Raw genomic sequence first — 23049 nt, 5'->3', positions numbered from 1 at the left:
CGTCCTAGAGTTCCAAATTTATGTCATGATCATTGAGTCTTCCTCATCCTGTACATTAAATGTGAGGTCTCTTGATTTTGATCTAATGTTTAAGAGGTGCTTTATCTTTTCTTTTCCTTTGAGAGTGATTCGAATTAATTAGACCAAGTCAAGTAGTTCTTCTTAGTTAATTAATAAGTAGTCTGAATTGATTGAAATTTACTACTATTTTGGGTGGATTTTCCCATGTGGGAATTTGTTCTTATATATTGGGATGCAACCTCCTATATATTTTAAAAGTTATCGGGTAAATAAGGCCAAATAAAAGAGCATAGGAAGGATGTTACCATTAGATAGCACAATTGTGTGCCCTGGACCTAGAGCTACTGAGCACTAAAGCAGCGACAAGGGTCTTGGCAGCCTGGACAGAGTGCGCAGCAAGATGGGTTGAAGCTCAGCTTGTACGCAGCTGGTGGTGTGTGGCCAAAGAGGTTGAGCACGCATCAGAGAAAATTGGCCACGTGGTTATGGTAGCTTTGGCTAGGGAAAGGCTATTCAGGTGAAGGCGTGCAGTTCTAACTACTAGCAGTTAAGTGGTTCCATCTGGTTGTCATGGTCGTGAGGTTCTAGTGGGTAGGACTGGCAATAAAGGTCGATTTGTGATTGAGATGATTGTTCTATGGCGACTAACGATTAAGGTTGTGGTAGCCAACAATGAAAGCTGACCCCTTTTAGGGTTTTTTATTTCAATAATGACGATTGAATAAGGTGTGAAAGAGTATAGAGTTCTTAACCTAGAGTTTTGATATCATGTGAAGAATAGTTGAATGTATATTTTAGTGAATATTACAACATGATATATGCAAGTTTTATAGAATAGAAAAGGAAATAGAGCATTAATTATATAGAATATATTTTACCTTAATGCTCTTTAACCTAATTACATACCTTTTTAATAGCTTAAAAGCTGAAATTCTTCTTGAATAAATGTCAAACTAGTTTATCTGAGGTGAAAATCAGTCAAAAAAATCGATTTGGTCAAACCCAAAAGTGGGGGCTCAAGGTAGTCAAAACATATTAGATTGAGCGAGCCTACTCATGACTACGAGCTCGATAGGCTCACACAATAACTTTTGTTTGCTAGACAGCAGCAAGCTTTAGGAAATCGATTTGACTAAAGGTGGGGGATGTATATTGGAGTTATTATGAGATAGGACAGAGCAAAAGTACATGATCAAAAGAGGTCCTAGGTAGAAGAACTTGCAGCAGTAAGTGGCATATTTTATGGCAGAGTTTCACCATGGGGCTTCAGGGTTCTACTAACATGTGAGTTTTGGTTCTATTGATGGCAGTGTTACTTTTTTACTGTTGGTGACTTGTGAGCTAACTAGCAGTTGGTCTATGTTTTAAGATATTTTGCTTTAGACTATTATAAAGATACTTATATCGAGTAAGTAAAAATAGACTAAGAAATATTAAAACTAATAAAATTAGAAATATTACTAACTTTTAATACAAATAGGAAAATTAGATATTAAAATATCCCATTTATGGGACAAATCAATATGTTTTGAGAAAAAATATTAGAATATTATATTCCATTGATACTGATGTGATGCCAAATCCTTTTAATGGATTTATTTTTTGTAACCCAGAATTCTATTTTATTAATAATCCAAGCATTGCTCACATTTTTTTTCTTATTAATGAACTCTTTACTTATATGGCTATATTTCAGGAAGCTAGAATAATTTGGGAAAGGATTTTGATTGATTAAAAAGAAAACTACTTTGATAGATATGCTCTTAGCCATGATCATATATAATATAAAAATTACACTTGGAAAAGGTGGAGAACTAAGTAAAGGGTTTGTTCAAAAATATCATTTAATTATCTAAAAAAAAAATTAATTTAAACACTAGTTGTTTTTGATAGATCTATATATTTTCTTGAATAATTGATAAATACTTGTACTACCAAAAAAGGGTTGTAATTTGATGAATCTAAGCTTTAAGATCAAACTCTAAGATAAAACTTATACAACAGGCTCATGAAAGACAAGTGCTATCATTAAGCAAAATAAAGTAACTAATCATTGGATTTTTTACTATCATCTTGCTTATGGCTTCTTGTTTCAAGATTAGACAAGTTTTTCCTAAATGGTGTTCTTAGTCTCTTCAAGAATTGATTAGATGTTATTCTATTTTTTTTATACTAGAGTTAAGATTTTTTCTTTTCGAATCTTAAATTTATAAATTTTGATTCATTTTTTTGAGCTTGACTTTTTGTGAAGAGTCTTTTGGACTTAGATCTCTCTATATGTTAATAATCTTTGTTTGATATACTACTATAATATATTTGAGGTTTTTTATTAAAAAATATTTTTAAAAATAGAGAAATATTATTAAATCTCTACTAAGAAATATGCTAATTATTCTTTGACCTTTTTTAGTTCATAGTGCCTGAATATTTGAAGATATTTAGATTGTGGAGGTTTCAAGAGGAATCCTAACTAAAAGAAAAGAGAAGGTAAAATTCTTAGCCGAAGGAAAACATAAATAGATTTCTATATAATATTTTTTTATAGAAAAAAAAAAAAAGTATTACTGAGATAAGAGAAAAAGGAATACATATGGGGAGAATAAATTTTCCTCCAAAGAACTATAATCAATAAGCTATTTTATAGAGTAGAACATGAACCTATAAACCATCTAGAGAAAACAAAAAATGATAGATTTTAATATGATACTAGCTGGACAAAAATGAAATATTAATCAAACTAGGTAGAGAAGTAAACATATCCTGGACAGAAATGAACCCAAGTAATTCACATGCCAATAGCAATATGTTAAAAATAAGTTTTATTTGTCAATTAAAAAAAAAAAAAAAGATACAATTGTTCAAATTTCAATTTCATAACATAATAGTGAAAATATATAAAAGTATAATAAGAATTTGAATAAAAATGAGATTTTCATTTCATATTTAATTTAAATTAAAATTTTTATAACTTCTTCTTTAGTAAGTATAAATACAAAATATTACTATAAAAACTTGATGATATAAATGTATTTGATTTAATCATCCATCAAATACATAAATAATATTAATTTTTATACATTAAATAATTAACATATAAGAAATAAACTGAAATAGAATAAATCTAAATCAAAGCAAGGTAAATTTAAAGTAGAATATTAATCATCAGAACTAATTTTTTTAACCAAATTACTTAAAAAATCAATATTCAGAAGTGAAAAGAACTTCGGATTAATGTCCAAAGATTTTATATCAAACTGAAGATTATTAGCCAAACATACAATCAACACCATGAGTGAATGAGTAAATGTCTTGTTAGCGTGTGTATAGATACACACAAGGTGCAACAGATCAGAAACACTAGTTTGAGAACTAAATAGAACAAGAAACCAAACTGTTGGATTAAATCTTAACCTGACCTAGATAAAACATAACAGATATGTACATACAACAAACATATTAGAGTGGTATATTTTAGTGACTGAACTTAAGGATTTATATAAGGTGCTTAATAAAGAACCATTGTAATCAAGTTTTTTGAGGGACAAGAAGTTTGGAATTCTTTTTCATTCTTACTTGTATTTTCCTAAATGTCCTCAAAGTCTACCCTTTATTTGAAACATACAATTTATTTATAAATAAATTCATCCTCCTATTTATTTATAGATAACTAGAATTTTCATTATTCCTTTGTTCTAAACCGATCCTTAAGAAACTCTTAATTGAAATGGTCTGTTAGATAGAGCTATTAATTTCTTTTTGTTTTTTTTTTTCTTCAAAGGTACAACTGTTACATTTCAGTATAATGGCTAGTAGGCTAAAATAAGAGATTGAAGCTGCTATCTAACTTTTCATAAATATTTTACAAACCCTAGATAGAGATCTCACGGAAGGAGTACTAGCTAGGGCACTGAAGCAAAGCTTTGACAATCCATATAGCTCAAGGTGGCCATGATGGTTATTGGAAAATAACTACTATAAATGAAAAATAAGAAGAGAAGCCAAAAAAAGAAAACGAGAGAAAAAGAGCCAAAAAGCATGATGAAAAAAGCTTGTATATAAATCAAGTACCCAAAAATAGAGTAGATAAGAAAAAGAAGACCGTATTAGCTGTCGGAGATAGGTAAGGTTAAAGGACAAAGCAAATCTACAATAATTCACTCAGTTGATGCCGATACATGTAGAGTTACAAAAGAATTTAAACTATTTTCCCCTTTTTTTTTTTTAGATGTATTAGAAAATATTTTCAGATCATAAGATAAAAGCCACTAATAAGAAATTAAACCTAAAAAATAAATCATCGTACAATAATACATATGACCTGGAACCATCTTAATTAAGAAATTACCGAACACAATATCTGATTTGGTTTAGGCTAATGTTTTATTAATATAATTGTTGTTGTTTTTTCCACACAAAAAATATATCATTCTACACTAGGCCTCAAGCAATCTTACGATGCACAGAAACTATAATGCAGTTAAAATTAATAAGTTAATAATAGCAGAAGTAGATGTATGAGTTTTGAGATATTTAATTAAGAAGAAGAAGAAGAAGAAAATTTAAATTAAACTTGAAAATAAAAACTTACTCGGAGCTTGAGAATTCATACAATCTTCCGTTCTGTGAGAAGATAATGACAGCAACTTCTGCATCGCAAAGAACTGATAGCTCATACGCCTTCTTCAACAGCCCGTTTCGACGTTTTGAAAATGTCACTTGCCGGCTCGTTGCGTTCTCGATTCGCTTCATCTCAACTTTCCCCCTCACCATTTCCTGGTTTTGATCAATAACGGGATCAATTTGCTTTACAGAAATTCAGAGAGAAACCCCAACTGACTGAGGAGAGAATCTCACCTATTTAATTGAGTCAAATTTTTGTATATGAAGCACCGGATGAGCAGATGTTTACTTACAAGAGTCTACAGGCAAAAATCACAACATACGAACAGCGCCTTTTGCTTGGCTGAAAATGGTAAGGATCTCGCAAGGAGGAAAGTGGAAACCGAGAATCCCTTATTAAATTCGGAGAAGGAAATTCCGAAGGAGGTGTCTAAAATTTTCCAGGAAAAGTTGCAGCGCCTAAGAAAATTACTGACTCAAATATATAAGAATGGCAGAGGAGAGCAAAAATGGGAAGAAAAGCGAAAGTGTAGCAGCAAAAACCCTAAAGAGATCCAGAAAAGGGGAAACGAATAGGATCTTTGGATTATTGATGTATCAGTTTCTTTATACTTAGTCCACAAAAACCCTATTTAAGTTTCCTTTTTGATATAGTTCCTATTCTCTCTCTGCTATTTCTCTTCCGAGCTCTTTCCTACCCCCACAAAAAGAGAAAAGAATCATGGTACTAAAGAAGAAAACAAATGGCAGAAATTATTTATTTATCCATGTTAAAGTACTTTACTATTTAAAGTGATTACTAAAACAGAAAATAATAATAAAAATAATAATTGCAACAAGGTAATTTTTAAAATAAAAAACAGATAAAAACAAATGTTAGAAAAGAAAGAAAATGTTGGTGAGAAAAAAGTCTGCAACAAAATCGATTAACGCGTCAACGTCGTCTTCGGCGTCACTTAGCAAACCGAGAAGAATGTCAACATCATCGTACCACGTTGTGCGGTTGGGCCAATAGGATTTTGACAGCTCAAATGACCAGTTGTATTGTGGGGCCCGCATCGTCGTGTGGCTTGTTTTGAATGGCGAGTCATCTCAGAGTTTCCTCTTCCAATTTCCAGACCTCACTCCTATTTTTATTTTCTTTTTTTTAATAAATGCAATTTTAAATATTTATATTAGTTATCAAAATATAAACGCAATATTTATATATATTAGATTTTAAAAATTAGTACAAAGAATAAAATACATGTAAATTTTGATTTTTGAAATAAATTTTCTAAATATGTAAGTATTTAGGATATGAAATTTAATTCGACTCAGTTTGAACCAGTAAAGAGGCCAAAAAAAGTGGTCCAGTAGGCATGAGAGCCACATATTTTTAATAATATATTTGAACCGCAAAATTATAAATAATAAATTTAATTATAAGTGATCAAATACTAAGATATGAAGCTGCATGTGACGCGAAAGGATATAAAAAGTATTGGTTTAATTCATAAAACCAACTTAACATATGTAATACAGAAATTATAACCATCTACAATAATTTTTTTTTTTTAATTGAATTTATAATTCTAATAAAAATACAAAAATAAATATTAGAAAAAATAGATAAAGAAATGAAGAACGTCGTAAACTTACCGATAAATTAATTTCTGTTTATTAACTCAACAAAATTTCTGAAAACTTTTGTTTTTCGAAGAACTTGAAGAAATTAATTTTATAAAAATGCTAAAAAGAAGAAAAATATAATCTTTCAAAAATTCTCTCAAATTGATTGTAATTAGTATGTTTACAACCTATGGGTAAATATCTATTTATAATTTTTTTTCGAACAATCTAAATGAATACAAACTCTTGAAATAATTTAATAAAATAATACCCTAAATAAAATTCTATCTAAATTTATAATAATTACATAGTAAAATAATTATTCTATCTTAAATAAATTAATTAAATAATTCTAAAGAATAAACTTATAATATAATAATTTAATATTTATCTCATGTGAATTCCATGTAAAATACATGTGAAAATTATTTTAAGCATGTGGAATTTTAATTTAAAACATGAGTAATTAAAAAGTTGATCCCAAAAATCTTTAAATAAATAAAATAATTATTAAATAATTAAAATTTGGGAAGGGTCAATTTTAGGGCAACCCGATCAGGTTAGGCCGACCGGCCCACGCGGGACGCGTAAGGCAGGCCCATGGGTTGGGCTAGGCACCCATTAGGTTGGCTAGGTTGGTTCTTGGTTGGCCGCTCGAGGCGCACGCGTTCAACCTCATGGGCTTGGGCGTCCAGCTAATTCTGCATGCAGGGCCTGCGAGCCCCTTTGTCTGTGCGTGCGGGGCTGCTGCCCGGCCTGAACCTGCATGCGTGCGAGCCTTGCAGCACATATGCACGTGGTGCGCGTATGTGGGCCATATTCCTCAAGCGTGGGCTACCCATGGTTGCGACATCCTTGGATCGTGGCCCTTCTTGACCATAAGGCCTTGATACCTTCTCGAGTTAAGCCTAAAGATTAGGCTTTCTTTTGATTATTCAAATTCATTAATCTTACGTTGGTCTTAAGCCTTCTAGATTGGACAAACTTGGCTCATATCTTGGAATAATCCCAATTAGGAAAATGTTCAGGGATGAAATTATTTTCTTACTCTGGGTGTTCCTTATTGATACAAGAGTGCATATTTGAAACTAATTTTGGTTGTATAGAATCACATCATCCCTCCTTCAAAAAGATTCGTTCTCGAATATGGACCTTCATCATGAGGAAAAAGATTAATAATTATAATAGAAGATAAACCATACTTCCCTAACATATTTACCCTATTGTTGGTGTATGTCATGGCTTAATTCAAAATTCCTCCGGGATCTAGACCAAATCTTTGTAGTCCACTTGCCATGGTAATTAGTTGTAAGAGCAAAATAGTATGACTATGCAAAGAGTGGTTAAGGTCAAAATGAATCTCCTTGTAGGTACGTACAATCAAACTTCCCTTTTTACAAGAGATATTCCTTAATATTTTATCATTGTCTTCAGAACACTCCATTATTTTCTCTCTTTGTTTTTTTCTTAATGAACCATCTTTAGTTGTTTATTGGGCAACCTTTATGCTTAATGAGCCATTAACTTTCTTTGCGACTTTCCTTCTCTCTTCTACCCTTTTTGAGTATTCATCAAATGACCATTTAATTTTGATATAATTTTCATGTACCTCTTTTAGTGATAACGGCATAAGAGCATGATTCAGGCCGTCTTTTTACAATGACTATCGGTTGATGTAGCCGTAATGTTGTACCTACCTATCAAACTTCTAAGGTCTCCCAAGTATCAAGTGACTAGTATGGATAGATATGATATCGCAACATACCTCCTCGTGATATTTTTTTATGGAGAATGGTAATACGATTTATTCAGTAACTTGGATGTCACCACACTCATTCAACCACCGTAACCAGTAGGGATCCGGATGTTTGATGTATGTCAACCTTGCCACATTAACATAATTATCACCGTCAGTGATCATTCTGCATACCTTACAATTGACAAGGCATCGCGCGTGGAATATATTATCCATCTGCTTGTTGTTTTCACTCCTAATTTGCAAGTTGAGAGCTATTCAGACAACAAGAACATTACTCCCAAGTAGAACATCTTCGATGGATTGAGACATAGTGTAGTACCTGAAAAAATATAGTGAAAAGAATATATTCTCTCCCTCACATTCCCTCGTGTTTACCTCGTAATTCCTCAATTGATAGTTTCATCTGTAGAGTTGAACATCCAAAATTGGAATCATTTGAATCGAGTCTGCACATTAGTCTTTACGACACAACATAGAATTCTAAAAAGATCTAATTTATAGGGAAGCTCATAAATAAACACACAGAAGAATGACTAGTGTGCTTATTGCGTGTTAAGTAACTAGAATTAATTAGTCATTTAATTTTTTTTTTATAATGGAACAAAGGTAAAATAAAAGATAGAAGCATAGATAACAAAGAATGACAATTCAGACTGATGCGTAGGAATCTGATCAATCCTAATGGATATAATCAAAAAGTGTATTTACCTATACTACTACCAATTTGTCAGCTACGCTCTAATATTGGTCAAGTTTCTTCATGCAATGTTGATGTAGATTATATAAATGCAATTTGAAAATTAAATGTGGATAATGTACGGAATGAAAACAAAAATTTTTGCTCACTCCAATTAGGTAACATATTTTGCCTTCGATTTCTCAAATGATTTCCATTCACTAGATATGCGGCTATTCTGCTTTTGTGATGTAAAACACAAACAATGTGTCATTTGCCTTATAGAGTGCAACTGAGGTATTTTTGGTATTTTTGATATATATAATTTTTTTTAAATAATAATACGAACTATTTGAATTGAACAGATATATATGAATTCAAGTAAAATGCAATACGAACAAATCAAAAATTAATTTGAATTGTTAATGAACAAAATGCTAAAAGCAAATAAAGATAAATTTGGGTTTGTGGGAGCCTAAGCTCTGATACTAGATGACGTGGAAGGGTACGAAGATGATCGAATCAACTCCTAAAATCTACTCAACATATGCAATATCAAAACTATAAACACCTAGAATAAATCCATCCCTCTAATTGAATTTACAATTCTAAAATGAATGAAAAAATAAATATTAAAAAAAAAATAAACAAGGAAAGGAAAAATGTTACAAACTTACTGATTGTTGGAGATATAAGTGTTATGCTTATGATATAATTATTCGTGTAATATATTGAATATATTATTATTTGATAATTTATTTTAATATATGAAAATAGTATTTTATTATCTTATCATTTAATTTATATTATAAAGTACTTAATTAAATTGATAGGTTTTACATCAAGATGAAGATCTTGATAATGAAAGTAAATTTTTTTATTATTTAATTTAAAATGTTCTTAGTCGTTGGATCATTAAAATAGGACATTAATGATCAATTAAAATTAATATATATGTAATAATCTCTATAAGATAAATATTAATTGATCTCATTAACTAAATCACATAGGTAGATGATACATATGGAGATATAATCATTGAATCGATCAAATTGAAAATTTTTAATAGTTAATATTACCTTAAACTGTTAATAGAGTATTCTCTTATTTTGATGAGACATAAAAAATTTTTTAAACTTAAAAGCATCATAGTAATTGATAAGTTATTTATTATACTTTGATTTTGAACGCTTATGGTCGTAGATCTGTAGTTGAAATAATATTGGATGTGATTAAATATTTATAGAATTAATAATTAATCAAGATGGAATCTGTCAATTTTGGTAATAAGTTTAAACTCTATGTTGTCATTTATTATAATGACTAAAGTAAGACATTGGCAATGACAGTTGAATGAAGGAAGAAAATAATTTCTTATGTCATTTATTATTTTTAGAGCAAAAATCTCAATTGAACATTTGAATCTAAATCTATTTATCTATATATATATATTAAGAAAATAAAGAAAGATTAATAATCGAAGAGTCATCCTCATATGTATATAGGATCACCATTACCAACCCATTTACAACACAGTTTAGAGAGAATATCTTTACTTTTTAGTATAATTTTTCAAAGAAATGAATTTTAAAGCATATGTAATAAGTTATTAAGATATAAGTATTTTAAAACGACTAATATAATCCATAGTTTAGGTCAATCTATCAAAACTCATCGTGTTAATTTTGTTGTACAAGATAGCTGAAAATATTTAAGCTTTCACAATGTTAATCCTTTAAAATGTTTGGTAAAAACAAACAATATCCCAATTTAACAGGCATAAAACTATAGTTAAAATTCTCTTTAATAGTCTAAACATAGAGTAGCAAGCAAAAGAGAAGTTGACATAACATGTGAAGGTAAATATTTGACAATGAAAATTAAGTCAATTGAAATTATTATATATTTATATATTATAAAATCATTTTGTGACCCCACATTCATGGCTTTTAATTGTGTCTTGAGCCCATTTCTACCAAACCCCAACCCAATTTTTACTCCTTTCCCATCCATCTCCAATTCACCCAAACCATTTCATCCATTAAGCCCAAAACCCACCTAAGCCCATTTATGTCCATTTACAGCCCAAACTCAATCCACATAGCTCCAAACGTCACCGTTTTGCTTTAGTACCTCCTCATGATCGTGATCGACCATGCTTTCTCTGAAAAATAGGTTGTATCAGCGCGAGCAGAGAAGAAAAGAGGCAGGAGATAACGTGCACGCAGCAGCTACAAAGGGGACAACAGAAGCCAGAGCAAGGAGAAGAAAAAACGGAAGAAAAGGGAAGCAGCGGAAACAGAGAGATTGACTCGAGGTAGACACAGCCACATGGATAAGAATACAAATATGATAAAAATTTTAAAGATAATACACTATAATTTAAAATTAATTATAAATTGTGTCTTAATTAAATAGTTAGTAATTATATTTTTTTTCTCCAAAAGTTTTATTTTGAAGTCATAAGTTTTGGAACTCTTCGGTATATATAAATTGTACGTGTTCCAGTTTGAGACTGTATTTTCTTGTCATATGGCAATTAATAAAAGAAATAATTAAAAATTAATCAAATATTTTCATAATTAAATTATTAAAAAATTGAAATATATATTCATGGTTGTAAAATTAAAAACAAGTGAAACTAATTAAATTGTATTGAAAATCAAATCAGCATGAACCAAGTTCAAGAAAATAATTTTAATTTTACACCTTTTTTGGGCTAGTACAATTTTGTATCTGGTTTTGGTCCAGAAAATCCCAAATAATGGGCCAAGTGCGACTACCACTCGACCGATAAAAGCCCAAGAAGACAGCGACCGGAAGTTGGTCTTGTTTGGCGACCTCCTTCATTTCCTGTATGGCAGGAACGCAGACGAGGAAGAGGAAAATGGCGGAGAGAAAAGAATCAGGTGTCAAGAAAGCAACGACAACAACCATAACTAAGTGGCCAATTATCAAACCCAAGCAAAATCTCCAAGTCGCTCGCCTTAAGGACACCGATCTCTTCACCGTACGTATATGTATATTTTATTTTGCTCTAATGGCTCGCATGCCTATCTTTGATTTAGAATCATTTGAGACAGAGTTCGTTTAACCTAATTCAGGTTCTTGGTTGTGTGTTAAGGTCGTCAACTTGATTTTCAGGTGTTAAATTCATGGTTAATTGTAGATGGGAATGAGGAGATTATTTTTCTTCTAATTTGCCTATTGTGCTTCCTTTTTGCTGCTTCTTCTTTTGTTAATAATTTAGTCAAATTAAATGTGCAAGCGAATTTGAAAGGTTTCAGCTCCATTTAGTGGGGCAGGAGGGTCTGGAGATTCGGGAGTTTTAGATTTTTCAATGTGATTTGACTTTAGATTTATCTGGGTTTGCTTTGGGCCAGGAGATCATAAGTTTGTTTGGGAAATGAATTCATGTTATTCAATAATTTTGCACATTATTAGAAACCCAAGATGAATGAACTGGACAGCAGATTGCTAGTCAGGTTTTGTAGGATATTCAGATGCCTCAATGCTTTTGGGAAAAAAAAAAAGGAAAAGAGTTGATTCAGTATTATTCAAGGGATGCAGAAAATTTTCCTGCCCTGGAGCTTTCTCTGTGATTTTTGGTTGAAGGTGTTGGGTTAATGGGGGCAAGATCAAATTGGATGCTAGTCAAGATGTTGAGAAAAACTATTTAGCTGAGTGTAAGAGTTAAACAGCTATAATTATAGCTGTGGAAAAATCTTATATGGTCCTACGTGAAGCAATTACTATTATGTTTTTGTTTATACCCAGCTGGCTCCAAGAAGTGAATGATGTTCATTTATGTGTTCTTCTGATGGATTCTTGCAATCTTACTGAAGTTAGGAGACTGAATTTTTTCTGTATGAATGGTGTAGTTTGTGTATTAAAGCATAGGGCAAACTTTTTCTAACCTTGTATGAAACTAGATAAAAATTTATTCTCTTAAACATGTTAATTTTTTCTAGTTTATAATAGTTTAGCTTTGTTTAAGACATTCAGGTTCCAAACTTCTTCACTTCTGCTGAATCGAAGGCATTTATTAAAGCGGCAGAGTCGATTGGCTTTGCTCACCAAGGAAGTCTTGGTCCAACTAAAGGTGAAGCATATAGAGATAATGATAGGATCTCTGTGAATGATCCTATTCTTGTGGATACAATATGGCAATCTGGGCTTTGCAACTTACTCTCTGATATTAAAATTCGTGGAAAGGTTGCTGTCGGCTTGAATCCAAACATCAGATTTTACAGGTTAAGTTGAAGTTTCATGTGTTAATTTCATTCTTATAGGTTTTTTTTTATTATGGCTTGTTTGGTTGGCTGAATGGAGACTAAATAAGGAATAGCTGTTACATTTGAGTAAAACATGAAAGGAATAGCCATCTATATGGAATATAGATTATATATATAACTGATACAGTTAGCCTGTTAAGTTCTGCCTTCCAAGCTTTGGACCATGAATAGAAGAAAGAATCATATAATTTTCATTGGATTCACTATATTTTTAGTGGATGATGGAAATGAACACTCACATTGTTCTTCCTTCAATGCCCCTGGAGTCATAAAGATGAAATGAATTTTCTTTCAGGTACAAGGTTGGACAACAGTTTGGGCGTCATATTGATGAAAGTGTTGACCTTGGAGGGGGAAAGCGCACCCATTACACTTTGTTGATATACTTGAGTGGAGGTGTTAAAGTTAGGCCCAAAGGTAGAAGTGATTCTAATAACCCCAGTAATGACTCTTCCTCTGAACCACTTATTGGAGGAGAAACTGTCTTCTATGGTTCAAGGAATGGAGTGGTGGCTGAGGTAAATCCTTTAATGAGATGATGCTTTATTTTGTTTTCTGTTTGTTAGTTCCATGGCTTCTATAATATCTTCTCAGTTTTGAGTTTGCATTCTGGTTACATTGAGTTGAATCTAGGAGGTTATTTATGTAATTTGAACTCTGTAGGTTGCTCCCTTGGAAGGGATGGCTCTTCTACACATTCATGGGGACAAGTGTATGTTGCATGAAGCTCGAAATGTTAAGAAAGGTGTAAAGTATGTGTTCCGTTCAGATGTAATTTTTGCTTGAACACAGGCAGAGTTTTTAAGGTTGAATTGGTTTTGTAAGTTGATCTAGAACCACTGTGTACTTCGCAAGTTTGTCATCCTTCATCTCAATCAATTTTGCTACTAGTGGATTCCAAGTAAATTTTTCTGGAATGGTAGCTCACATGTTTTTTCGTGTTCATGGATTGTAATTGAACTATACGACACTATGGTTGGCCTGGTTGTACACGAAAGAAATATTTTCTAGAATCCTTTTGGCATCATGTGCCCTTCTCCTCCTCCCTTGACTGCTCTCTGAAATTCATCCCTTAAGGGAGTGGGTGTGGAAAAGGGAGCTTGGATCCTTTAGAAAACTGCTCTTTCTATTGGGTTATGGGTTACGGGTTTCGGTGCTTAGAACAAAGTGCTGAATATTGAAGGATATATACCTCTTTCCTACTTCTTGGTACAAAATAACTTTCTTGGCTTCTTTTTGGGCCAGGGCTTATGGGTGTACAAGAGATGTTTCTTTGACCTTGTTACAAAGAATTTGTGTGCAATCTTGTATTGAATATTTCTGCTTAGCTTATCTTGTTCTCGGCGTCCTTAGAGGCTGTCTTATCCTCTTTACCTGTACTTTTCCCTACTCTTGCCATAGACAATACCTACCTTTTCATTTTTATTTTTGAAATAAACAATACCGACCTTTTCATTAAAAACTCCAAATTCCCTCTCTTCCCCCGGGATGTGATAATTGAATTAATTATTGTTGGGATAGTGATTCATGTTTGCAGCATATGTTAATTGTAAGCTTGCTGCTTAGGAAAATGTTTAACTATTTGTCTTCTATTTGCAAACACAAGCAGCAAAGCATTAGTAATCTGCTCGGGAGAGACTCACATTTTGGATACACTAATAAAATGTTTATTAATTGGAAGAGGGAAAACAAAAATTTATTTTATGCATGGAATTGGAATCTCTGGCAATCAATATTCAGGTAGATTCATGAGAAGCTGCAAACTTCATTAAGAAAAAAAGAGCATCAGGGCTGGCTCTCTAGCAGGACACGTGCATATATAAACAATTGCTTTAGGCTCTTTTCTTCATTGCCCTGAAGATCCCATTCTTGTGGTAGGGGGTAGTGCCATCCCATGAACCAGTATACTTCTTATGGCTCATTGCAGACTGATCGTCCAGAGATGCCCAAATAGAAGGAATGTTATTGAAGACAACAATGGGACTCCTAACAACATGATGCCCATCTGTCCATTCAAGTGAGCCTGAGACAATGGGAGTGTTGACAATGGGAGATCCGTAAATCTTTAGCGTAAATGATTTCTTCTCTCCAACCTCTGAAAAGCTGAGGGTTGTTGGCTCTACTTCGACGGTAAATGGCGAAGGCATTGACACTTTGGCATGGTAAATTGAGTTGGCTGGGCCTACATTGGTGACTGTCCTGGGGTAAGTAGCCATGACCGTCTCTCCGTCAAGCAATGAGAGACTGAATGATGGGTAGTTCAGATCCCAGGCCTTGCCAGGTTGGTCACTCGGACAACTGCTGTTGTCACCACTGATAATTCTTACAAGGGTAGTGTTGTAACCCTCCTTACACAGGAAATCCACATAATCCGCCTCACTTGCATCGTAAACTAGACCTGGGTCTATAGCTTTCAGTGGGTCAATATGGCCAGCACCGTAGGCAAATTCGGCATCTTCATTCTTCCTTGAGTCCATGACTTTAGCTACAGAAGCAAAACATGTGAGGATGAGATATTTTTTATCTGAATCTCCGCCACTGGATGCTACTAATATCTCCTGTCAGGTTTAGCTTACAAGAATTAATTAATTATTTAAAGGCTTATGTCCATTTACCTGTAGTCATGAGGGCAGACTTCACAGCAGCAGGAGACCATGTTGGGTGGGCGGACTTGACATATGCTGCAGCCCCAGAAACATGAGGGCAAGACATGGATGTGCCAGAGATCACGAAATAATCTACTTTTCGACTATCAGAAGGCGAAACTGAAGCACCACCAAGGGGAGACCATGCTGCAAGAATGTTAACTCCAGGTGCTGTAATGTCAGGCTGTTTTATCATTCAAAGAAATCCATGTTAGACAATCCCGAGTTGAGTATTATTGCAGAAACGAAGCACGGAGAGCTGGTTTCTTGCAGTGCTCTGCTAAAAACCTGTTTTAGCTTTTTGTACAGACGGGGTAAGTATCAGAAATCTCTTTTATGAGAAATTGTTATACGAGAGAGTGTTTATATGTACCTTGAGGATATTAGGACTGATGGGGCTTGGTCCTCGTGATGAGAAAAAGACCACTGAAGGGGCCATGATATCCGTCCATGTCTCGGTTGTCAAAATAGTTGCTGTAGGATTCCTGAACCAGAATCAAAATCTCCATTAGGATGCCAACACTAACACTTTCATGAACCAGTTGAAGTTTCATCCAAGGAAGTTATAACTTGTAAATCTTGTGCCTACATCACTTAAGCCAATAGATTCTTTGAGCTCAAACTACTGTACCAAAATCTGATATCTCAAAGTTTGTACTTTTGGATACTAGGATTTAAACCTCAAAAATATACCGAGAATAGGATGTTTATGAACAAAGCAAATGAATAGGCTTACTCTGCTGATTTGATGTAGTCGAGTACGAGATCATGATCTTCGTAGCTGATGACTGCCACTGGTACAGGGAAAGCAAATGCTAAATCCTCAAAAGAAGAAGGCATTATAACACCTACAGCTTCGCCATCTAAGGCTACTGAGCCATCATAAAGGACATCACAGAGGATGATTGCTCCCTTGGTTTTAAGTGGAGTCAGAGTTCCAGGGAAGCAGATCCTAGCAATCTCATCATCAATCCCCAAGGTATAATTTGCTGCATCTGCTGAATATACCAATGGGAATGTTGTCTTTGTAAGATTGAAGGAGTTGAGTGATGTTCCCTTTTAATTTTCAAGAAGCAAGCAAGAAAGAACATTCGTCAGTCAAGAATAGACTGAATCGAATCCAGAAGAAAGTTAGTTGCTTTAAGAGAATTGAATATCAAAACCAACCAGGAAGGTTTTCCCATTTCCAAGGACAACTTGGGTGACAAAACTTCTGTCAATTGTGCTTGCAGCCACTGTCAGTGCCCAGGGTGCATAGTTTGAGACCTGTCCTCTGTACGGCCCACTGTTTCCTGCAGAGCAAGAAGTTAAAATCCCATTTCTCATGGCATGGAAAGTGCCAATAGCAATGGGGTCTTTGTGGTATGGGGAAGGCCAGTCTGATCCTAATGAAACCGAAATAATGTCAACTCCATCTGCTATTGCATCTTCAAACCCAGCTAAAATGTCTGCCACAGTGCAGCCTTGTAGCCAGCACACTTTATATACGGCAATTCTTGCTTTTGGGACTCCTCCTCTAGCTACACCCTTGGCAAGACCGAAGTAGCTTACGTCCTGAACTTCTCTGCCTGCTGCTGTTGAAGCAGTGTGGCTGCCATGTCCCTCTGCATCCCTTGGTGAATTTATGTCCCAACCAGGTAAGGATATGTTCTCTATGTCGTAGAACCGAGCTCCAATGACCTTGCTGCAGAGAGTTTTGATTTTATGATCAATTAGCTTCCCTCTCTGTTCAATTTAAATCCAACTGATCAACAAAGAGAAGAGAAATTTTACTTGTTGCAGGTGAAATTATTTGCTCCCTGGCATATCCCTTTCCATTTTGCAGGGGGTGGGCCGATATCATCATCGGCAAAGCTTGGATTTTCAGGCCAAACTCCTGCATAATTACGGGCAATGTTCTGGTAAATATATATATATATATATTTGCTTTCTTGCGAACTATGTAAACCTTTGTTGTTAATCAATAGAGAGTTAATAATTAGTTAGCTTATCAGTAACATATAGAAAGTCAGACGTCAGTATCTACATTGTATCAATACACTTACGTTTGTAAGTGGTTTTGTTTTTTACCTGTATCTAGCAGTCCAATGATGACATCTGATTCGGTACCAAAAACTGAATGTGGTTGGTCAAAGCCCATGAAATTCCATGATCTTGTAGTGTGAATTTGCAGTCTCGTGTTGGGAAACACTGAAATTACGCCTTCCATATCTGTAGTTCAATACCGGCAAAAGTAAGTAGAGCTAGAAATCAAGGAATCAATTCACAATATATATACACACACACACACACACGCAATACAAGGTTGATGTGATCTATGTACCTGAAATCCTTGCAACTTCTGTGTCAGAAAGTTTGGCGACGAATCCATTAAAGCTCTTCCCATAGCTATAGATAAGTGACTCTCTAGCCAAACGCTTACTGCAAATGGATATTATATGACCATTCTCAGTGGCTCATTTCTCTTTGAAACAAGCGTGTGCATCTTTCAATTAAGATTTATCGTGATTTAAGAGGACCAAAATTAACCTGCCAGTTGCATGTGCTAGCATGCTGTGGTGTGTCGATGCCACCAATGCGCTGTCCTTTGGTCGATCTCCCATATAAACAATATGAACCTTGTATATGCAAGCATGCATTTAGCTTTATTATATTTAACTAATCAAATTTTCACTCAGAGTTTATATACATGCACATATTTTCATCCATAAATAGTAGCTACATACATAACTAAGATATGTGTAGTATAGGGAAAAGAAGAAGAAAGATGTGTAACCTTCCTATCATCTTCGAGAGAGCAGCATTGCAGTAGAAGTGTTGCAAGAATGAGGGAACAGAGAGACCAACCAGCCTTAGCCATGGAGGTGACTTGAGAGTTAAAAAAACTGTGCTTTGTATTAAGAGAAGTTGGGGGGGTACTTATATTGCATGGGTTGATGAAGAAAAAAGCACTTGTCACCAAGCTCTGTTTCTTGTGGGTTTGTGATAATCGATTTTTTGTTTCTTTGTGGTGAATATTAACCTTTGGTATTCACGTAATCTATTTATCTTCTTGTGAATGTCTCTTAAGTATAAGAGAGGACAAAATTAAACCAGCTGGAGATTGGCATTGTTTCTTCACCAAGTTCCTAGCTACCCAATGGCTAATTACCCTCTAAAATATATGCTTCTTGACTTCTGCTTTGCAAGGTGAGTTTCCTTCATGCAACCAAGCTTAACGATCGTGTCTTCATTGTATCAAACGGGTACAACTCGTGATTTGAAATTTATGGCCAAGCCGGCCATTCAAAATTATTAGTTGAATTGCCGGAAAAAATTCTCTTTTGTATAAACCATGTTTGCCCGGTAGATTGAGAAAACTAGTTTATGTATGATCATATTTGTCTCTTCTCTTGTATATACGGTTTCATAGTGTGATATACAAACTAGCAACATTTTACAAATTATATATAACTATATAAGTATCTATATACATATAACAACATTTACATATACTATAAAAATATATAAAATGAAATCACATGAATTGAAGTATAGGTAATATCAATTTCCAGCCAGTTTTTAATTACTTCTTTCTCTCTTATCTCTCTCTCTCTCTCTCTCTTAAATATTTTTTCTTCCTTTCTATCTCAATTTACTGATCGGCAATTTATTCTGACTTCTCTATTTTCCACCACCTCGACATTTCCAATCCTCGCCGTAGAAGTCCAAACTCTTTAAAGTAAATCTTGATCCCTGCAAAACATTCCGTCTGGTCCTCTTTTTGCCAAACAATGCTTTATTCCATTTAAACATGCTTCTCCCTCCTACCACCTGTTTATAGTAGTTATTGCCAGAAGTGGAGGAAGTGGTGGCCAAGAACTCTTGTATTTCGATCCTTGTTCGGGCCTCTCTTTATCAGCTCTAAAGCAAAATCAACGTTCATGACGGGTCAATATCATGCATCTAGTTGAAGTTACGAAACCTTGAAATTTCTAAACACCGCCCCCCAACCCCCCTCCTCTCAATCCCAAACAAAAACAGAATTTATCAATAACATTTTTAGATATTTTAAGGTAAATTAATATGAATTATATAGAGAAAAAAAATTAAATTGAATGTTTAACTATAACATATGTAGTATTAATAATATAATTATTACCATCGTTATAATATCTCTGACTGCAGTGCAAGTATATCAGTATAGAAAACTGTACGTCTGGAGCATTTGTAAGAACATAACTTTAGTAAACGAAAGACTAGCTTATAAATGGATTCTAGTTGATATAAAATGTTGTTTGTATGGAGAAGTTGATGAATCCGTTGATCACATATTTAAAGATTGTCCACTGAAGCTTCATGCATGTTTACTAAACCTCTTTTATACATGATTAATAAATGGTTTTATAAAGGGTGAGTAATTAAAAGAACTTGATTTATTCTAGTTCTACGAGGAATTGGTGGAGAAACCAATGGGTTTATAAACACAAAAGAATTGAAGCTTTTAAATTAATTTGAAAACAACAGTCATAATATCTTGAATTTGAGGGTCATCATAATTCTCTAGAAGCAATTTACTATCACAATAGAGTGATGACGAACACCCATGGACAACATCTGGCGACCATCCTCCCAGTATACACACATAAAATGAACTTAGATACTTTTTCTAGAGATGGGGATAGATGGGACTTGAGTATTATATATAGAAAATGGACAAAGGCAATTATTTTTTAGGGGATGAAGAAAATCAGAACACTTTTTTTCATAGAGATTACATGTATATGCTTTCTTGTTTTGTGTTGAAATAGCAAGAACCAAAAGGGATATATTCCACCATGGTAGAGGGGGACAGCAAAATGGTCTTCCAATATTATTGTACTCCTATAATTCACTTGTCTGAAGTTGGTTATTACTGGAGGATTTGTCTCAATAGATACGGTCTTGTATTTCTTTTGTATTGGTTTGGATTCCAAGAGCTTGTAATGCTACTGTTCATGCTCTTGCAAGAGATTCTTTGCTGCTAGAAGCTAATCATATAGTTAAATTGAAGATTCCTTTGATCTCTTTTTAATTTAATGAATTTAAGTGCTTAATTTTCATCTAGAAATTTTATTATATTTATAGAAAAAGTACAAATATGTAATGTGAAATTAAATGAAAAGATATAAACGTGAAATGATTTAAGTATATAGGTAATATCAATTCATAGCCGGCTTATTTATTACCTCTTTCTCTCTGATCTCTCTCTCTCTCTCTCTCTCTCCCTCTCTCCCTTTTTTCTCTCAATTATCTTCTTTCTCTCTCTCTCTCTCAATTTATCAAGCGACAATTAAGTCTAACTTCTCCATTTTCCACCACTCCAACATTTCCAAGCCTCACCATGGAAGTAGCAAACTCTTTAAAGAATAAATCTTGATCCCCAGCAAACTTTTCAACAATCCATCTAGTCCTCTCATCGCCAAACAATGCCTGGTCCGATCCAAACAAGGCCTTCCCTGCCACCACCAGTTTGTAATAGTTGTTGTCGAAGATGGAGGGAGTGGAGTCTAAGAAGTCTCCTGCATTTCGATCCTTGTTTGGCTTCGGGCATTTTTTCTTCAGCTCTAAAGCAAAGTTAATGTTCATGATGGGGTCAACGTCATGTACCAAGCTGAAGTTATGTAATCTTGAAGCAAAAGAAGAACAATGGGAAAACCCTAGGCTGTGTCCTCCCGATAAAGAAACCAAATCTTTGACTCCTAAACCTCTCATGCCGAAGCTCTGTATTAGCTGTGAAACGTTGAAGGTTGGTGCTGGTAAATTAATGGTTTCGTTTGCTTTAGAGATCCGTCCATCTTTTCTTCCTTTCAAAACATTCCAATAAGGTCCTCCCGACTACAAAAAAGAATATTCCAATAACATTATATATATATATATATCTATTTAAAGTAAATTAATACGTATTATATAGAAAAAATGATTAAACCGAATGTTAAACTACAATATTTGTAGTATTACTAATATAACTATTACCATTGTTACAACATCTCTAGCTGCAATAGTAAGTATATTAGCACAAGAAACTGTATGTGGACATGTGACTTCAAGTTTAGATTTGATGTCGTGGATAACATAAAATGATCGAAGAGAAATATTAGGAGGAGCATCTTTTTCTGCTTGGTTTTCTGGGGTCGAGTCCAATAATACTGAGGCATCACATCCCTATAAAAATTATATATTATAAAAAATAATGTATAATTAATTATTAATAATAAATTTATAAAAATTAATCTGTTAAGGTGATGTTTATAACAAATTAATTGTATTTGTGAAATTTATCTAAAAACTTACATTAAATACAATTAAGAGAGAATGAACATTTTATTAAGAAATAATTTTTTTAAAAAAAGTTTTTAGATAACTTAAAATTTTAAAGAACTAAACTTTTTATTCTTTTTAATAACACTTCATATAAATTTTTTGAGTGTGAAATCTCAAGATAACTTTTGTAAATAATTAAAATCTATTTATTTTTAAACATAAACTAATGAAAATATATGCTACTGCTAGTAAGAGAATAAGAAAACACATACAAAATACACTACATATATATACCCTTATGAAACAGTCGTGGAAAAACATGCGAAGAAGACGAGCAGGAACTCTAGGATCATAGATGGAAGCATTACGAACAGTTTGGAGTATGATTTTTTCAGCCTGTGGACATGTTTGATCGTAGTAATGAGCATCGAGTTTTGAATTCGAGTGCGTAATTGTTAGCAAGAGAAGGAAAATGGTGGGAAGGAAGAGTTTCTTCAGCTCGAAAACAGCCATTTCTTTAGCTCAAGAGAAAGAAATATTTAGGAGAAGGTCTTTTTTGCATGAAGATGTGTTAAACGGGTGTATGTATACACATATATTTATATAGTGAATGATCAACATAAACACATACATATATATATATATATATTAATTAAACATTTCAAGATCGTTTTTATGTTCTTTCAAGTTACTCAATTGAAAGAAAAGACTAGAGAGAGTTGAATTTCAGGTATTCTAGCTTTCTGCCTACGTATGTATGTACATCTCCTGCTTTGTTTTTTTCAAGTACATACATATACTACTTCAATTTTACAAGAATTATTCCACAGCGATATAAATATATATTATCACAAATATAAATTATTTGAAAATCATTCATCATCCAATTTATTTTTATTATTTTATCAGTGACAATATATATCAATGTTTGTCAAAATAATTAACGAAAGTTGGGGAATGGTTGTGTGTGTGTATGCATATATATATATATATATGTAGATATTTGTAGTGGTATAAACTGTTGGTTTAAACAAAGCTATCAAGGTTAGTTAATTTACAGACATAAAGTTAAGTTGGTGAGATTACATCATCATCAATCCTGTACTTCCAATTTCATATACTCTCTGACCCTGTACTACA

The 23049-nt window shown here is 33.4% G+C and overlaps 4 protein-coding genes across 5 annotated transcripts in view; 1 reads left to right on the top strand and 3 right to left on the bottom strand.

Moving 5' to 3' along the window:
• LOC110823018 (MADS-box protein AGL42) overlaps positions 1 to 5384 on the bottom strand; it is a 50195-nt gene extending 44811 nt beyond the window's left edge. The window contains exons 1-2 of the mRNA XM_088211323.1: positions 4876 to 5384; positions 4610 to 4794 (exon numbers count right to left, since the gene is read on the bottom strand). Coding sequence (XP_088067449.1) covers positions 4610 to 4791 — 182 coding nt within the window. The 5' untranslated portion in view covers positions 4792 to 4794; positions 4876 to 5384. The remainder of the gene's footprint in view (positions 1 to 4609; positions 4795 to 4875) is intronic.
• A 6114-nt stretch (positions 5385 to 11498) lies between these two features.
• On the top strand, positions 11499 to 14009 carry LOC110822922 (2-oxoglutarate (2OG) and Fe(II)-dependent oxygenase superfamily protein). Its single transcript, XM_022053144.2, has 4 exons — positions 11499 to 11697; positions 12693 to 12940; positions 13278 to 13500; positions 13646 to 14009. The coding sequence occupies exons 1-4, from the start codon at positions 11545 to 11547 to the stop codon at positions 13766 to 13768; spliced, it is 747 nt and encodes a 248-aa protein (XP_021908836.1). The 5' UTR covers positions 11499 to 11544; the 3' UTR covers positions 13769 to 14009.
• A 696-nt stretch (positions 14010 to 14705) lies between these two features.
• Positions 14706 to 18695, bottom strand: LOC110822954 (cucumisin-like). The gene is made up of 10 exons (XM_088211213.1): positions 18404 to 18695; positions 18157 to 18245; positions 17951 to 18048; positions 17698 to 17838; positions 17401 to 17503; positions 16795 to 17311; positions 16364 to 16683; positions 16001 to 16112; positions 15598 to 15811; positions 14706 to 15467 (listed from the first exon to the last, which is right to left on the bottom strand). The coding sequence occupies exons 1-10, from the start codon at positions 18485 to 18487 to the stop codon at positions 14815 to 14817; spliced, it is 2331 nt and encodes a 776-aa protein (XP_088067339.1). The 5' UTR covers positions 18488 to 18695; the 3' UTR covers positions 14706 to 14814.
• Positions 18696 to 20692: 1997 nt separating this feature from the next.
• Positions 20693 to 22490, bottom strand: LOC110823021 (Peroxidase superfamily protein). Of its 2 annotated transcripts, XM_022053286.2 has the most exons (3): positions 22204 to 22490; positions 21622 to 21810; positions 20696 to 21483 (listed from the first exon to the last, which is right to left on the bottom strand). In XM_022053286.2, exons 1-3 carry the CDS (start codon positions 22420 to 22422, stop codon positions 20920 to 20922), a joined length of 972 nt encoding a protein of 323 aa, XP_021908978.2. In that variant the 5' UTR covers positions 22423 to 22490; the 3' UTR covers positions 20696 to 20919. The 2 variants fall into 2 exon arrangements, with proteins under 2 accessions (XP_021908979.1, XP_021908978.2); XM_022053287.2 differs by lacking the exon at positions 21622 to 21810 and having other exon boundaries at positions 20693 to 21483.
• Between the last annotated feature and the right edge of the window lie 559 nt (positions 22491 to 23049).

This window comes from Carica papaya, chromosome 9 (assembly GCF_054855325.1).
Source record: "Carica papaya isolate Zhongbai chromosome 9, ASM5485532v1, whole genome shotgun sequence".
In the NCBI taxonomy this organism is placed as follows: Eukaryota; Viridiplantae; Streptophyta; class Magnoliopsida; order Brassicales; family Caricaceae; genus Carica; species Carica papaya.
Note: the sequence above shows the minus strand (reverse complement) of the source record. Positions and strands in the feature narration are given on the sequence as shown.

Coding starts and splice junctions, on each gene's coding strand:
- LOC110822922 (XM_022053144.2), top strand. CDS start 11,545: ATGGCAGGAACGCAGACGAGGAAGAGGAAAATGGCGGAGAGAAAAGAA. Junction 12,941..13,277: donor CCAAACATCAGATTTTACAG/GTTAAGTTGAAG, acceptor ATTTTCTTTCAG/GTACAAGGTTGGACAACAGT. Junction 13,501..13,645: donor GGAATGGAGTGGTGGCTGAG/GTAAATCCTTTA, acceptor TGAACTCTGTAG/GTTGCTCCCTTGGAAGGGAT.
- LOC110822954 (XM_088211213.1), bottom strand. CDS start 18,487: ATGGCTAAGGCTGGTTGGTCTCTCTGTTCCCTCATTCTTGCAACACTT. Junction 18,246..18,403: donor CTCTCGAAGATGATAGGAAG/GTTACACATCTT, acceptor TGCATATACAAG/GTTCATATTGTTTATATGGG. Junction 17,312..17,400: donor AATAATTTCACCTGCAACAA/GTAAAATTTCTC, acceptor AACTCTCTGCAG/CAAGGTCATTGGAGCTCGGT.
- LOC110823021 (XM_022053286.2), bottom strand. CDS start 22,422: ATGGCTGTTTTCGAGCTGAAGAAACTCTTCCTTCCCACCATTTTCCTT. Junction 21,811..22,203: donor TCCACGACTGTTTCATAAGG/GTATATATATGT, acceptor TAATTTTTATAG/GGATGTGATGCCTCAGTATT. Junction 21,484..21,621: donor CTAGAGATGTTGTAACAATG/GTAATAGTTATA, acceptor TCTTTTTTGTAG/TCGGGAGGACCTTATTGGAA.